Source organism: Zalophus californianus, chromosome 4, assembly GCF_009762305.2.
Source record: "Zalophus californianus isolate mZalCal1 chromosome 4, mZalCal1.pri.v2, whole genome shotgun sequence".
Lineage (NCBI taxonomy): Eukaryota > Metazoa > Chordata > Mammalia > Carnivora > Otariidae > Zalophus > Zalophus californianus.
The window spans coordinates 154,220,742-154,238,914 of NC_045598.1; the positions used below are offsets into that span (position 1 = coordinate 154,220,742).

General features: G+C 36.4%; 1 protein-coding gene across 3 annotated transcripts in view; it reads left to right on the forward strand.

Annotated features, from left to right (window-relative positions):
* Nucleotides 1-18,173, forward strand: part of VPS13B (vacuolar protein sorting 13 homolog B) — a 752,513-nt gene that overhangs the window by 540,570 nt on the left and 193,770 nt on the right. For all 3 annotated transcript variants that reach the window (XM_027594446.2, XM_027594522.2, XM_027594354.2), the window contains exon 34: nucleotides 8,330-9,017. In XM_027594446.2, the coding sequence (XP_027450247.2) occupies nucleotides 8,330-9,017 (688 nt within the window). The remainder of the gene's footprint in view (nucleotides 1-8,329; nucleotides 9,018-18,173) is intronic.

Below are 18,173 nucleotides of genomic sequence, written 5' to 3' on the forward strand. Positions count from 1 at the left end.
AACACAGAGAGACTCATGTAGCTTTAGTTCAGTTTGGATTTGATCTGCTATCATGAAGTTAAAGGGTAGCCAATAAAAGTTTGTAAATGACCCTCTATTCTATGTTTTGATGGACTTCAATAAAATCAGCTACATAGTAGAGAATACCGAGAATCAGATTTACTTTGAGGAGAATCTACAGTTAACCAAACCAGGTTTGTTTGGATTTAGTAAATAAAATATATAATGAAAATCAGCTCAGTATTTTTGTTAAATAACTATGTTCTGTTTGGCAGCGAAAACCAGCTACTGGATAAAGTTAATTATGGATATACTTAAGCCATTTTCATTATTTTTAACTTGTACAGAAAACTAGGGGAAAATTCGTTTTAAGAGCATGCTCTTGCTTCATTTCCATAAACCCTACATAGTTTCTGTAAGGGGGTATATGTGATTTGAAGGATAAAATAATCAAATAAGAATTTGTATGTATTTTTATCAATAGAAAGTTCTCCAAGTTCAAGTATAGTTTTCTTATCAGAAAATCAGGTTCATAGTTGCAAGGCAGAGGCCCACTAGAGTGGTTAACAAGCATATTCTACTTCTGCCCTGCTGCAGAAACTAAATGCCAAATTTTCTGTGACTCTTAACAGAGAATGCATAGGCTCGGTAAACTTTCATCTGCTTCAGGGTCAGGGCTGATTCAATCTTAAGGCAAGTTTATGAGAGTGGCTGATGTGATACAGTTGTTTCTAGTAAAATCAGACTAGCTCTAAGGAGCCAATCTAAGTCAGTCTCTGAGTAAAATTCTATGAGAAACAGACTCCAACTCAGACACAATTGTAAACCCTGATATAATAAGGACTTGCAGCTGATTTAATCCTATTGAAAATCTTTAAGCAGCCATGAAACAAAATGGTTTCCACATTGACATCAGTGGAATGAACCTTGGATATCATCAGTATGAAGAGTAGTTACCTTGTACACACAGTAGCCACTTTTAAAAGAATTAACATCGTGGCCATTTCAAAGCAGGTTGTTTCTGATGTACAGGCATCTGTTTTGATTAAGATCCAACTTCCCAGAATGTGTCAAGTTTTATTTTTTAAAAACCGAATTCATTACAAAAAGCAAACAAGTCAAACTGAAATTCAGAAGTTAGTATAAATCAATTAGACCTAGTCTCCTTGAACAAAAATGACCAACCTATTCCAATTTTATATGTGACAGACATAGAGAAAAAGAGGGAGAGAGAATGAAAACTGTTTCTGAGTTAAGACCTTCTATGCAAAGTTTCACCTGGAACTAATTTTTTTCCATGAATTTAGAGGCTCCTGAAAATGAGCTTATGCTAGGAAATCATATATGTATAAAAGGACAGACAGACACAAAAGTTTAAAGGTCAGCACTGCAGATAAAATCTCAGTAAGTAGGATTTGAACTTGTGTGGGTAGGTTGGTGTATATACTTTATTTGTTTGGCTTATCATATTGAAACACTGATAATGATCAGGGTATTATAGTCCGTTTAGCACTAGAACTGGTCCCTTTTTGTAATTTACAACTTTAATTAGAACAATAGACCAAACATGGGCTACAGTAAAACACAACCTTGCCTGAACTATCTCCATGCCTCTTTTATTGCATTTAGCACTGGTCTCGAAATGTGAATATTTGAACTGATACTTAGCAAGCAGTAGTGGCCTCACACTGTTACTTCAAAGAGCCGGAAAAGTAACTTCATGAAAGGGATAACTTGAAACTATAGTACTCTTTACCATTCTATTTGTTAAGCAGTGATGGGTATCATTAGTTCTGCTCTTTTGCATAATTACTGCAGTATTGTGAAAACTTTTTTTGCCATCCAACTGGGAACAATTATATTATGTGGGATCTGGGAGAACATTTGGCTTACGGAAATAAAATATAAAAAGCCCTGATTTTCTAAGCACTCTGTATCTGTAGTACCCAAGTGCACACAGTGCTTGTTCAAGTTCGGTTTTTAAGTAAAAAAATAACATGGATTGGTGACACTTGAGATGTTTCATATAGAAGGGAATTTGTTCTAATTTTTTAATTAATTTAATGTGCTTAGATAAATTTTACCTAGCACATCACTGAGCTGCGACGGTAATTCATGTATAAAATAACACATTTATCAAGTGCGATGCTGACGTCACTGAAAATTTGAGACTTAAGGATATATTTAGTTGTTTACTTGATTAAATTAATTCATCAAGTTGAATTGTCTTGCTGATTGTTACAACAATTTGCTACTTATGTGAAGCTTCCAGAATAGGCTGTCTCTGTGTTAAAGGGATATACAAGGAACCTCTCTGAACAGCACCACCCCACCCCTCCCCAAAACCAAACTGCTAAAAGATACAGGTAGAAGAGTATGTTTGCAAATGTTTAGACAATGAGGCACATAATTTTTTCAAGTTTGTAAAAACTCTTCCTTTGTAACTCCAGTATATGAAGCCATTAGAATACTATAACTGATTTTTTAACCAATTTTTTATTGTATTTGATTTTTAAGATCTTCTTTGAAAACATTATTACATTTTAGCAAGGACAGTAAAATTAGAATAGATGTCACAGTGATATACAGATATGTTTGTCACTTTGATTTTGTGGTTTCACACTTGATTTTTTCATAATTTATAAGATGTGAGTAATGATCTCGTGATTGGCAAAAGATACTGTGATGAAGGTTAAAGCAGGACTGTTGCATGGTGGAAATACTACTTCAGTATTGCTGTTATAGAACCATAATTATGATAGGAAGGTGGGGAAATATGTAGCTATATCTATGTTCGTGTATAGTTAAGGTTTCCTTAAAATGACAAAGAAATTAAAAGAAGTAATGTGAATTAAAACATTGGAATAGATGCTGAATTGCCCTTTTTGTCATCCATCAAAGCAAAAATTATATTTGTTTTACACCTTGTTCATTCTCAAGAGCTTGCTTCTGACAGAGTTTTCTTTAAAAAACTTAAATATCCATTTATTTGCAACATTTTTATTAATGAGGCTGACTTTTTAAATGTGCTCCTAAAAATGTCGATATGGCCAAACCAGAAGTTTCAGTCAGGCTTATCTTTCTCTGTTCCACAATGCCCCTGAAGAACATCTAATTAATGTCATTTGAAATTATTTTAATGCATTCTTTGGTATTGTCACATACTTAAGTATGGTTTTAGCCACTGCTCCTGAGAGACTGTGGGCTCTTGCCAGACTCCAGGGTGAGCTAGTAAACTTACCTATCTCCGTACACGAAAAGGAGGAATTAGCTACAGCTCCCCAACTACTAGGACAGCTTTCAGCACCTTCCCCGTGGTGGCTAGTATCTGTGCCATGGAGAGCTGCGAGGATGGGAAAATGCGCTGAAATGATCGAAGAAGTAAACTATCAACTTGACATGTTTTCCTAGCTATTGAAAAATCTTCTCATATTGAAACCCATTGATAGTGAAACTGTAGAATTCCTCCGATTTAAGTACCATCTGGTTGTGCTCAAGGCTTTAAAGCTGTTATCTCCGCATACAATTTCAGAGTCCTATACTTTTTTCTTCGCCAAACTATCCATTTTTAAGCCACAAATATTTTTCCAGCTCTTTCAGATTTTATCTAAAAGTATATTTTAACAGTATTTAAATAGTTCTTAAACAATAACAATTTATCTTGATAGATGGCATGCTGTGTTTTTTCATTTTATTTTAATTAGCCATTGTGGAACCAAATTCCCTTTTGTTTTAGTCTTTTAAATATTGTTTAATTATAGTTATCATGCCAGATATCTTAAAGGTTATTTTACCAATACAGTTTCATTTAACATAACCCATATGGAATCAATAGCTCAGTTTCCTAAAGTGAATGCTTGGAAAATCTTACATTCATATGTTAAGAGTACACATCCTTTCCTCATTAGCTGGAAAGTACAGGGATTTTGGCACGGGTTCTGTGTGGAAGCATTGTGCAGCTTTTATATGGATTTTGTTTTTAGCCTTTGATGACACTGTTTAGAATAGGAAGTATCTAATAAGTAAAGCATTTTGTCTCAAGTGCTGCCAGTGTGTTTAATATATGCCTGGAGGTCTGAAACATTATCTTCTTCACTGCAGTAATATGCATTTAATTCTCTGAAAGCAGAAGGTCGAACTTTTAAAAGGGACGCAAAGTACATTTTCAAACAAAATAATTCAAAACATATGGAAGAGGGGACCAGAGTAATGTACAGTTGGTTTTTATGGTTTAATCATGATCATGTTAATGCACACCAGTAGCTAATTAAAGAAAACTTTTATTGTTCATTTTAAACAAGTTAGGTAAAGAGTGGGAGAGCTGATGTAACAGCGCTGCCCAGAGACCCATGTTTCTGCTGCGCTCACTAACAGCAAGCAGATACTGCTCTTTTTTGACAACTTAAATTATTAGTCCCCTCAGACGATAATAAAGCAAAAGTTATTTTCGGAGTTACTACATGGTGAACTTTTCTTTTTCCACAAAGGAATAGTAAATTGATGCCCAAGTTTAGGGCCTAGCACACATAATTAATTATAAAACTTTTCTCAAGAGCAGGCCAGATACTCTGTAGTATAAGAGATAAATCTGCAGTGAACTGGTGACAAACCAATGGATTTTCAAGTATGTCTCAAAAATCATCAGCTTATTTATTTCAGTGCTACAAATAGTGTGGAAACTCAGAAAAATGGAGGAAATCTTGGCTTTTAACCCAGTTTTAAGAATTTAGTTTCCTAGTACTGAGAAAATTGTACCTTTTTTTTTTTTTTTTTCCCCAATGAGGGAGTCTTTCATCTCTGGGTCATTGGTTCAAATTCCTTTCTGCTCGGTAGTGACTAGAATTAGTTACCATCTGACTTCTGTTCAATAACCTGCGTGACCCAAGCTGATAGCTGCCATCCTGCCCTTGCTGGTTATTTATATCTCAAGATCAGTCTATTCGACATTCACTAGAGCTAATTGTGGCAATCTCAACACATAACAGGGCTGGGCACTACATGCCTACCTACAGGTGGTTTGTTTTGTCATGTTAACACCATTAGGGAACGCTTAATTTACTTTAAGGAAGGAGAGACCAGATTTTGAATACAAATCTGTAAGTCAGGAAAAGAAAATGTAATGCTCTGTGCATAGAAAGTAGTCCCACGGAGTTAACTGTGGTCACCTTTCCTGATAGAATAAAAATGGTTGAGTTCTGGATTTGAGTTTGCCACAGAACTCAACCTAAAGGAATTCTTTATTATTTCTTTATTATGTTGTATACAGATACTTAGTTTGTAAGGCCTCAAAACATGGGCAGTAAGTCCTAAGCTAGTTTTTTTCACGTATTATTTGAGAACTCTCAGTTGGTGATGGATTTGGAGGTATAATAGGGATAACAAAATGCTTTAAAATTAAATTATTTTGATACTTGCCTTTTTATTTTACTGAATTTTTAAGTTAAATGTGTTCACTTGTTTATTCAGTCGGCACACAATTATTGAGCTCTGCTGTGTTACAGGCGTGTGCTGAGAATACTAATGGTTCCCTCTTACCCATAGCCCAGGGTCTGACTGACCTTGGACCTGTTAAGTTTCCTCACCTGTGAAATGGGGCTAACACTACCCCCTTCAAAGGGCTGTTAACACTGAGTATAGAAAATGTAGGTATGTGCTAACAACGTTTAGCAAATAACAAACATACTCAGTGGTATTTTTTTTTCGGTTGCTTACAAAGACAGAACACAGTGTGAAAAGTACTGTGATAAAAAATAGTGGTTTGTTATGAGAGTGTAAAAGCTGGAAAGACTAGCACCATCTGGAAGGGTTGAGGAAGTCTTCACAAAGAAGGTGACTTCTTTTTCTTGACTTTCCCTTTATTGCATGCCGCTGTGTGTTGGATGTTCAACACAGTAACTTGTTTAATGCTGAAGCAGCTTTGTGGGTTGAGTATTAATGTCCCCAGTGTGAAGCTGAGGACCCAGCAGAGACTGTGAGATAAGCAGGCAGTTGTATGGTCAGCCCACAAGGTGGAGAGTACAGATCAGGAAAGAGCCCATGAATATATCCAGAAAGACCTTAAAGAGTACAGCATATGAGGAGGTCTGTGTCCACACATATTTATATACTAACAATCATGTGTTTCTAGTCTGCAGAACAATTCTTTTATTTAATATTCTATCAGAAACTAACATATCATCAAACATTTATGGATCCTCTCTTCCACATGCCAGGCTCTCCAGTACTCCTTAGTGATATACAGAAGTCAAATGATGTGGCCCAGTCCCTCCGGCAGTCCTTCACCTGGTAAAAGAGACAGGTCTGTGGCAGCTGCCCATTACTGGGTACTTACTATATACCAGGCACTGTGCTGACCTCTTTAGACAAGTTAGCTCATGAATCCTCATACTCTTGAATCAAATTTAAATCCCTATTTTACAGATGAGGCTATACAGCCTTAGAGAGGTTTGTAACTTGTCTAAAATCATACAGTCAGAAAGTAATGGACTTTGACCCCACATCCATCTGCCCCTAAAGCCTATAAATGTTTTAACACTATCTAATAATGCCACTACCGAACATTGTAGGAGAAAACTGAAGTATGTGTAAAGTGCTAGGATCGCCAAGCCAGAAGAGAATGAGAGAACGATTCTCAGACAAGTCTCATTTGTTCTGAGTCTTGATGGCTAACTCTATGTTTGCCAGCAACAGCAAGCTCAGGAGGGGCACTCCAGGCAGGGAAATAGCACCATACGGAAAGAATGATTGAAAAGGACGTAGTGTCTTCAAAGAATAGGGCTATATTGTTTTTGCTTCACATAGTTCATGTTGGACTTCTATTAACAATATGTATCTCCTTCAACCACTTTAAAATCAATAGGCAAGGGGTATTTTCTGTTGCATCACTGTCTTGAATTAGTTAACAGCCCTTTAACATTTTCATAAGTGACTCATTAATAATTTGTCCCATGTGGAAAAATGATACTATATTTATTGATCAAATTAAAGAAAAGCCTAAGAAATGACAAGCAGTATCCAGGGGAATATTTTTCCATTGATGGTGCTAATACAAATTAATGTAGCCTTTTTTGGAATGGTGTTAACAATATTGGTAACCTTAAATTTTCTTATACCATTTACCTAGTAATTCCACTTCTAGAAGCCTGTTCTAAAGAAATATTGTTAGATGTTTATCATAGAGATTTGTTGTCAAAAATTAAAACCTGGAATACCCAATTATATGAAAATGGTTGAACAGATGTTCCTAACACTGATGAAGTATCATGCAGCTTTTTAGAACAACTGTGAAGAGTATATTAGCATATGCCAAATTGGGGTACAGTTTGGCTCTGTGGTATGATCATAACCAAACAGGGCTTGGAGGGCAGCACCTTTGCACAGGTGGAGAAGAAATACTGAAAGGAAGTGCACTAAAATATTACCATTGGTTATGTTTGGTGATAAGGTGGTAGTACGGAGGATTTTGTTTTTTCTCAGATCGGCCATGGTTTCTTTAATGAATCTGTGTTAGTTGGAGGAAAGAGCAAATGAAACGTCTAGCATATCCACAAATAGCATATCACAAACTGATGGTTAGGAAGACCTAAGAGAGGGAAACCAGAGAAGCAAGGTAGAGATCTCAGTGCTGTGCTGCCACCGAGTTGTTCTTTGTTCTCCACGTAGGGGGCGGTTGATGGAAAATTTTGAGAATGAGTAGCCTTTAGTGCACAAAGGAAAAATCCACCTTCGAGGACTTTAATTACTTACGTTTTGCTTCATCACTTAGATTTGCTCTTGTTTCAAGTCCTATCATAGAGGAAAATAAACTTCATTTTGAATAAAATAATTTTAGTTTAGTTTTCTTTGTCCCTCATAACTTAAGACTGCTGACTTTTCCCTCTCTCTCTTCCTATGCAAAAACTTACAGATTAATTCTGTAATGACAAAGGTAAACAATAGAAACTGCTTCTGCCGAAAATCTCATTTCAACCAATAGTAATCATGATTTGGAAAGAGTTTATTGCACTACTTGAAAAATCACTGTGAAAAATACTAACATAATTCTTTTTAAAGAGGCATTTTTAAATATATACTACTGTTAGTCCAAAGAAAGGAAGTCTGATTCAAAATATACTCCAAAGTCTCCTTCAGTAGTAGAAACGCACATATGATGCTTTTTCTTAAGTATTTCCTTGGCATTTTAATATGAATAGTTTTTTGAATGGTCACTTTGTTTTTATGATCACTCTGATACAAGCTGTGCGAGAGCCATTTTTTAACATACTTATAACGTCCTTTATATATAACACTTGGAACATGGCTAGTTTAAAATACTTTTTTTTCCTTACAGATCTCCAAGCAAGAACAGAAAAAACCGGATACATTTGATGGAAGCGTAGCTGAGACCTCATCCCGGTACAGTGGCGCCCAGGATAGTGGAATCGGCAGTGACAGTGTTAAAATCCGAATAGTACAAATAGAGCAGCATAGCGGTACTAGTCAGCATCGCATCGCCCGTCCCTCACGCCAGTCGTCAATTGTAAAAAATCTCAATTTTATTCCCTTTGACATATTTATTACTGCAAGTAGAATCTCACTAATGACCTATTCCTGTACGGCCGTACCCAAATCAAAATCGCAAGAGCACAAGGATAATGAAAAAACAGGCAAGAGTTCATTAAATCTCCCAGAAGTTGATTCAGATGTTGCTAAGCCCAGCCAGCCATGTATTTCTACCGTAACAGCGGAAGATCTCTTGAGCAGCACCGTAGCTTTTCCTTCAGGGAAAAGACTAGGGGTCATCTCTCTTGAAAGTCTTCATGCCGCCACAAGGTCATCTGCTAGACAAGCCCTTGGTATAACTATTGTTCGGCAGCCTGGACGAAGAGGAGCTGGTGACTTGCAGCTGGAACCTTTTTTATACTTTATTGTGTCCCAGCCTTCTTTGCTTCTAAGTTGTCACCACAGAAAGCAGCGGGTGGAAATATCCATTTTTGATGCTGTACTTAAAGGGGTAGCCTCTGATTACAAATATACAGGTAAGAGCCTTCAGATTTACTGGCGTGCTGGTAACTACTACTGCGTGCTAAGTTTTACTCCCAACGTATCGAGATCGCTCAAACAGAAAACACTGGCAGACCAGACAAGACTTCTTTTCTCCGTGGAATATGTAAATGTGTAAAGTTCACGTCCCACAGCTGAGTCATGTTTAAGTAAATGTTTGAAATGTATGGAGGCTTAGCCTCGGCGTTCTTTACCGTGCCTCTGAATATTAATTTTTGTTCAAGAGCTGAATGAAACAGGGGTTCTTTCTGGCCTATAGAAATGCTTAAGAATTTCCAGTGATTGGGAAGTCAAGCTTTTTTTTCATATTAACAGCCCATAGGTATGCTTTTCATATTAATGCAGCTGTTCAGGTTGGAAAAAAACCTTAGAAAATGAAGTTTATTGTTTTGGTATTCTTTTGATCTAATCAACTTGCTATAACAGTGTTATATTAACTGTATTTGGGAAGGTTTATTAGTAAGGTAAGATGGTTTAAAGATGTTTATACATGTATAGCAAACACCTTTATTAGTGGAATTGGCCAACTGGCTCTTGTTTCTCCATCCATTACCTTTCTTATAACCAGAGAGAATCCTCTATTATAATAATTATATTGAACTTCTGAAGCTTGTTGCCTTTTAAGAGTAAGAAAGTGATCAAGCGTTCAGATTTAAAATGTATTGGCTGTTAAACAGCAAGGGCTGGTGGAAACAGGGTCAGACAAGGTATAGAGACCTTTTCCCTGAGGTCATGTAGAATTAGAGATGTACCTGGGAAACTGGAAAGGGTAGCTGGGCCGTCTAAGATTCAGTATTGGAAGAGGGTCCTATCCTAGCAGTTTATACCTATCCTCAGGTATAAATCAGGCATTTTATTGCTATCAGGTGGTCCCATCTAGCAGCTGGAAGCCAGCAGCGAAGCATTTGGAGAATCTGTCCAATCTGGAAGTCAAGCTGGTTCGTTCTTGGCATTAAGGAGAACCATTTTACATGGCAGGCTCCTGGAGAGCAGATGGCAGGTGTGGGGATCAGGATTCATTTCAGCCCAAGGAAGCAGGGTCAAAGGAGCCCTTGGCTCTTGCTAAAGCGTAGTACAAGTCCTCTACTACAGAAAAGGAAAGCTAGCCAGTTGCTAAGGAAGAGCAACTGAGGGTTACCTCCTAGACGGCCTCCTCGCCCTCTCTCCATTGGTGTGCTGGATCTAGCTCAAACTGGCTTGCAAGGGCCCATTAAATTTTTAGGAACTTTGAAAGACAGTTGTTAAACCACTGGTAGTTTAAATCGGCCATGGTGAGAATATTTCTGCCACATATATTGGCAAATGCTGTCAGTCAGCTCTCCTGCTCTGAGCACCAGTTGTTAAACATTTACCAGCAAGCATGTCTCCCTTCCTCAAGCATGTTCTCATTTATTGAGTGCCTACAATCCAGGAGGTACTTCAGGAGCACTGAAAATGAGAATGGTGCTGAGGTTGACATTTTATGTGATTCAAGAACCCATGCCTGCATACCTGATACCTGTTTGGGGGTCTGCTTAGCATTGACCAAAACTAGGTGCAGGAATGGGAAAATAAATCTGAATTCCAGGACCCTCCTTAAATTCTTTCACCTGTAGTTGCTTATAGGTGCACGGCTTCACTGGCCTCACTAGGAGATACTGATACTAAGTTCAGCAAAATTATAAGGGCTCATATCAAAGATGTGCATTTGAATTATAATTAGTTCTTAGGCTGAAAGAAGAAAGTACTTTTTGTTTAAAAAATAAAAAAGTGCTTGGGGGTGCCTGGCTGTTTCAGTTGGTGAAGCATGTGACTCTTGATCTCAGGGTGGGGAGTTCAAGCCCCATGTTAGGTGTAGAGATTACTTAAAAATAAAATCTTTAAAAAAAATTAAAAATATATTTTTAAAAAGTTTTAAAATTCTTGTATGTAGACCAACATGGAACCCAATTTCAGTAGATGAAGCTTAGAGTGAAGGTTATGAGCCAGTTCACAACAGGGGATCCCATGTGGGAGGAAAAAGACTTACATATCTTCTCAGGAGCATCCTTTGCATAATATTCTTGTGGATGCCTTTCTTTACACAAAATGTGTCTACTTGGACATTTACATTATCCAAAAAGAGTTACCAGTATAAATTATCTTAAATTCATTTCTTAAAAATGAATTTCATGATTTGGAGACATTTATCAGAAACTAAGTAGTTAAAATACAATGGCTAAAAAAATTGAAGAAGCAACTAGCACTTACTGAGTACTCATTCTGTGCCAGACATTGTACTAACTTCTTCAAATGCTGTATCTCATTTAATCCTTTTAACAACTCTATGGGAAATGTTATCTATAATCCCATTTTAGAAAAAAGGAAACGAAAGTTCGTAGAAATTAAATAACTTGTCCAAGATTACAGACCTAGCAATAAACAGAGCTAAAATTCAAAACAAGATTTGTTGGACTCTTGAATCTGGTCTCATGAAGCTAACTTTCTAAGAAAGGTCTGGAAAAAGTTCATAAGTTAAAAATGAAAGAGGTAACATATTATATCTTTTTGCAAAAATTTATTGAGCTATATGGTACAGTATTATATTAGTTTCAGGTATACAACCTAGAGATTCAACATTTGTATACATTATGAAATGGTCACCACAGTAAGTCTAGTTAACATCTATCAGCTTATAAAGTTAGTACAATGTTGTTGACTATATTGATGTATATTTTATCCCCAAGACTTATTTTATAACTGGAAGTTTGTACTTATTAATTTCCTTCACCCATTAGGGCCTCCCCTCTGGCAACTGCCAATCTGTTTTCTGTATCTACAAGTCTGGATTTTGTTTTGTTTTTTAGATCCCACATATTAAGTGAAATTATATGGTATTTGTCCTTCTCTGTTTGACTTATTTCACTTAGCATAATACCCTCGAAGTCCATCCATGTTGTCACAAGTAGCAAGATTTCATTCATTTTAATGGCTGAGTAGTATTCCAGAGAGAAAGAGAGACAGAGAGAGAGTGAGTGTGTGTGTGTGTGTTGTGTGTGTTGTGTGTGTGTGTGTGTGTGTGTGTGTGTGTGTGTGTGTGTGTGTGTGTGGTGTATACACATGGTAGCTCTAACTTTTTGGGGAACCCTCATGCTGTTTTTCATAGTGGCTGCACCAATTTACATTCCTCCTAACAGTATACAAGCGTTCCCTTTTCTTCACATCCTCACCAACACTTGTTTTTTCTTGTCTTTTTGGGATAACCATTCCCACAGGTGTGAGGCAATATCTCATTGTGGTTTTGCTTTGCATTTCCCTGATGATTAGTGATGTTGAGCACCTTTTCATGTGTCTGTTGGCCATCTGTATGTCTTCTTAGGAAAAATGTCTATCCAGATCCTCTGCCCATATCTTAATCAGATTTACTTTTTTGTTAAATTACACAAGTTTTTATGTATTTTAGATATTAACCCCTTGTTGGATATATCATTTGCAAATGTCTTCTCCCATTCGGTAGGTTGTCTTTTCAGTTTGTCAGTGATTTCCTTCACTGTGCAGAAGCCTCCTAGTTTGATGTAGTCCTTTGTTTATTTTTGCTTTTGTTTCCTTTATTTCTGGAGTCAGATCTAAAAAGACATCACTAAGACTGATATCAAGGAGCTTGCTGTCTGTGTTTTCTTCTAGGAATTTCATGGTTTGAGGTCTTATATTTAAGTCTTTAAACCATTTTTAGTTGATTTTTATATATGGTGTAAGATAGTGGTCTAGTTTCATTCTTTTTGCATGTAGCTGTCTAGTTTTTTCCAATACCCTTTACTGGAGAGACCACCCTTTCCCAATTGTATATTCTTGCCTCCTTTGTTGAACATTAGTTGAACATATATGCATGGGTTTATTTCTGGGCTTTCTAATATCCCATTGATCTATGTGTCTGTTTTTATGCCAGTGCCCTACTGTTTTGATTACTGTAGTTTTGTAATATAGTTTGAAATCAGGGAGCCTGATACCTCTGGCTTTGTTCTTCTTTCTCAGGATTGCTTTGGTTATTCATGGTCTTTTGTAGTTCCATACAAATTTTAGGATTATTTGTTCTAGTTGTGTGAAAGATGTCATTGGAATTTTGATAGGGATTGCACTGAATTTGTAGATTGTTTTGGTGGTATGGACATTTTCATAATATTAATTCCAGTCTATGTACATACAATATCTTCCCATTTATTTGCATCATTATTAACTTCTTTCATCCATGTCTAATAGTTTGCAGTGTACAAATCCTTTACATCCTTGGTTAAATTTATTGATAGGTACTTTATTCTTTTTGATGCAATTGTAAATGGGTCTGTTTCCTTGATTTCTCTTTCTGCCACTTTGATTATTAGTGTATAGAAACGACACACACATATTTTTATTAGGTTTTTATACTGCAACTTTACTGACTTCATTTATTACTTCTAATAGTTTTTTTTTTAGTGGAGTCGTTATAGATATTGTTCCACTGTCTTCTTTCCTTTGTGGTTTCTGATGAGAAATCCATGGTAATCACAATCATTGTTTCCATATATGTAATGTGTTGATTTTCTCTAGCTGCTTTCAAGATTTTTTTTTCTTTATATTTGGTTTTCTGAAGGTTAATTATAATGTGTCTGGGCTTGATTTCTTTGAATTTATCCTGTTTGAGGTTCTCTGAGCTCCTTAACTCTGTAACTGTATGCTTTTTAAAACTAAATTCAGAAACATCTTACCTATTATTTCTTTAAGTATTTTTCTGCACCAATCTTCCTCTTCTTTTTTCGGGGGCGACACCAACACTAAGCCGTTTATAATTATCCCACAGGCCCCCTGAGACTCCATCCTTCTTCTTCTTTTTTCCTATGTTCTTTCTTCTTCTCTGTTCTTCATATTAAATAATTTCTATTGAATATTCCAGTTCTAAAATTTTATTTGGTTCTTTTCTGTAGTTTTTATTTCTCTTCTGAGAATGTCTGTATTTCCATTCATTTCAAACCTGTTTACCTTACCTCATGAAGCACAGTTAGAACAACGGCTAGAGTCTTAAATGCTGTGTCACTGTGGCCACGGCCCAACCATTGCACTCCTTATCCTCCCCCCCCACCACTCGCCCCCCACTCACTGTGCCCGCCCTTGGGGCAAAACCAGGGGGAAAAGAAGAAATATAAAAGGCAGCAGGTTTTCTTCACCCTTGAAACCACAGGGGCCTTATTTCCCAGACATAAGGACTTTTGGCTGTTCTTGCCATCACTGTGCACCACAACCTGAGACTCACTCTCAAAGTAGAGAAAAGAGGGAAAACAAAACAAAATGGGAAACCCACCACTGTAGAGGTCACATCTGCTAGTTTGACTCCCCTCCCCAATCTGCATTGTTCTTGTTTACTTTTTCCAATCCTCAGGCCTTTGTTTTTTGTATTTTTTTTTAACTTTTTGATTGTAAGCAGCATGAGAGTTAGGTTGCAGTGAGCTTATTACAGTTTTGGCTGGCAGCAGAAGTCCTGCAATTTTAAAATAATAAAACTGTTTTGTAGTCTATTAACCAAGATGTAGTTTTCTGAGAAACTTAATACAGGATTTCCTCCAAAAGTGATACTTTAATATCTTTACATCTATGAGCACAGATCAGTTGGTTAATATATTGTAATGAATAAACTGCTCCCAGGGACTTGTCAGAATTAACTTGATTCTGCCCATGACACCATTAAGCAAAGAACATGTTCAGATACTCAAAGGATAGTAATTGTGTTTTCTCTGTGGTCCTGAGGGATATCCTTTCAGATATTTTAAAATCAAGTTAGAAGTTAGAAATGCTGTGAAATTCATTGTCCCTCATGTCAATCTGCCTTCTCAGCACATGTGACTGATACATACATCTGTGTATATTATATATACCATTTATGTCCATACCTATTTAAAAACCTAAATTCCATGAGAGGCTACCCAGAATAGACAAATGGAATCTGTATTTGTACCTATACCTACATCTTTTTTTTTAAAAAAACTGAAGTGAAAAGTGATGACAATTGCTTATAATTTTGAAAGCTTAAAAAAAGTATAATCCCCAATCCTCATAATTTAGTGATCTTAATTATGCCAGCTATACCTGTAAGTGTATATATGGTGGTTTGTTTTACCCTCCATAATTAAAAATATGGCAGGTTATCTAAAACCTAAATTATCAACTTGAATTTCTTTTATGACTATTAATATTAATAACCTAAACAGGATCTTCCATCTAGTCCAGGTAGATAATACATCTGTGAGTCAAGTTTCTTTTTGAAATGTTAAAATAATGTGACAATGGGCTTTCCCACGTCCTTACCTGGAGCAACCTATAACAGAAATGAAATCTTCTGCCCGCACCTTTATATGCAGCTGCTGTAATATTGGCAGTTCTCATTTAAAGAAAGACTTATGTAGTTGTTTTTAACATAATTGTATTAGTTGTGTTTATAAATATTTAAAATTTGATATTTATTTTGTTTAAGGTAATGGAGTCCAGATTTGAAATTGCCTCATATCTTGACTATGCAGCCCAGGGCACACTTAAAAAGTCATTTTTCTTGTTTGGGGCTTTTTGTTTGTTTTTGAAGAAATGACTGTGCCATCTGGTCAATTGTGAAGGAGTTGAACCATTCTGAAGAAATTTAACTAACTCCCGTACTTCCTCAGCACATAGTCAGTTAGTCCAGTAGCTTATTACTCATCGTGTGACAGGAACTAACCACTTTGAAGACAGTTGCTTCAACCATCCTGCAGCTTCCTTACCTTACTGTAATTTTTCAAACATCGGCTATACTAAAATACAGAAATTAAACTTGATTAGAATTTATACTGAAAGATCAGGGAATCACACATTTCTGCGTATGACAGAAATATCCACAACATGTTATCTATATTATGGGATACCTTCCACATTTTAAAGTCTTATAAATATTACATATATGACTTCAGATCTAGTTAAGAGGCAAACATGGAATAGAGTTCAGTAAGAGCTCAAGATTTGGAGTCAGTCATCCCTGAGTTCTAATCTCAGCCCTGCCGCTTTACAGCCGTGTGACCTCAGACAAGTTATTTCATCTCTCTCAGCCTCTGCTCCTTATCTAGAATATGTGAAGAACACTGGTAGCAGCCTCCTAGAACTGATGTGAGAATTAAATGATGTGTATGGAGCTCTTAGCTAAGTGTGTAGCACAGGGCTCCAGGAATGTTAATATTGTCATTGTTGCTTTTATCAACATTGTTAACATCTTTAAGTTGAGTTTAAAATAATGGTTGTAATTAGCCAAAAAAATTCACATCATTTTAGTGCAATTTATGGCTATTGTGTAGTTTGGAAATTTTCAGTTACAGTAATTGGCTTCTTTACCCTTTCATGAACAGGTCTGCAGAAAATGTGCCAGAGACATCTGAGTAAACCAACAGTTGGAAAATCATAAACTGCCTTCCTTACACCTCATAAATCATATCTTGATTTCATTTAGTTATTGTGACTTTAAGGGAAGGATTGAATTACATGTCTCTTTAGAATTAAAGGTTTTGCTAATGTCTCTGGAAAGGCTTAGAATTAACCTGTGACTTTAATGTCATAATGATCACAACTTGAACATTTATCTGAAAATTTAGCTGCTGGGAACATTTCTTGCTGGCCAGTAATATGAAATGGAATTATTACTTTGACAGAAATCAGCAAGTTAGTAGGTCTCATAAGTGAGAGGAACTCTAGTGTATCACTCAGGGAGAGTTGTGGGGGAAACTGTTAAATAAGAAGTTGACCCAGCCAGCAGGGGAAATTAACATATGGGGAAGGATATTGGAATGGAAAGCAGAAATTTTGACTTTTAGTCTTGGCTCTAATACCAAGATTCTTTGATGCAAATAACTAAATTTCTTGATGCCTTAGTTTCCTTATCTCTAAAATGGGTATACTAATATCTTGGTCTTTGTAGTTTCATGGTTTAATCTTAGCTCCAAATGAGATATTTATGAAATGCCTTGGAACTATGGAATATTATTCAACTGTAAGTGGGGACTTCTGTAATTATTAGCAGTTGAAGGAAGAGCTTAATGGACCTTCCTTTTTGAACATGAGAAAGACTAGTATCCTGGTCCTTTTGGCATCCATCTCAATCATCAGCATTTACTTAAAATGAATGAGAAATGGGAGGAATTATTTAAAGCCACTGAATTAACTTTCAGTGTTACAGAACTCAGACTTTGCTCAGAATAGACAAGAGGCTTAAAATTAGGATTAAGTTGATCTTCCTTGTATATATATATATATTTTTAAAGCAGTCATATATATATATGCTTTTTTTTTAACTGTACAGCACCCTGGTTTTATTTGCACTGAATTTTAATTGAATGTTGTCCTGTAAAACATCTGAAACCCACATTAGAATTTAACATGAAAACAACCAAATAGAAAGGAGATCAAGAATACCACAGAGCAGCATAGAAAATAAGTTGAAAGGAATTCATTGAAATGGTATTTCACATATTATCTGCTGGTTAGCATCATCAGATATAAATAGTGTACTTCCTTTTAGCAAGATGTGGACGACTTGGTTCTAAAAGTAAGAGCCAATGGGCACTGATGATCACACATCCCAGCAGCCACTTTAATACTTCCTCTTCCTCTTCTCTTGGGCTCCAGGCTTGGGATTTCAAACCAGGAAACTTCCCCTTCCCCTTCCATCTTAGGAGATACAAGGTACAGAGCATAGACCAAATGCCTGGATATCAACAAGGAGATGGTGGCACTTACCTTGCATCCACAGCAATTTAGAATTGGTTCCTTGATTGATTTTGCTGCTCTGATGTTCAATCGTTACTGTGTTTTAAGGATCTGGGTTCCTTCACAATTTAATTTTCAGGCATCTTGAGGGTTTTATGGACCACATTTGCTTCTGTCGCTACATTAAAAAAGGGGAAAGAAAAAGATAGCCATTTAAACTAAGGATCATAAAAAAAAATACAGAAAATATGAGAAAACTCAGTAAGCCTGTATGTAGCTTTGCCTTTTTTTATAGATGGTGGTCAAAAGGTGACTGTTCTGACTATGACCTCTCACTGCAGGGAGTGGACACTTCCATCCGCTGAGTTCAGCCAAACCAAGCACACCAGTGGCTTTTGAAAGAGGCTCCTTTGGAGCTTTAACAG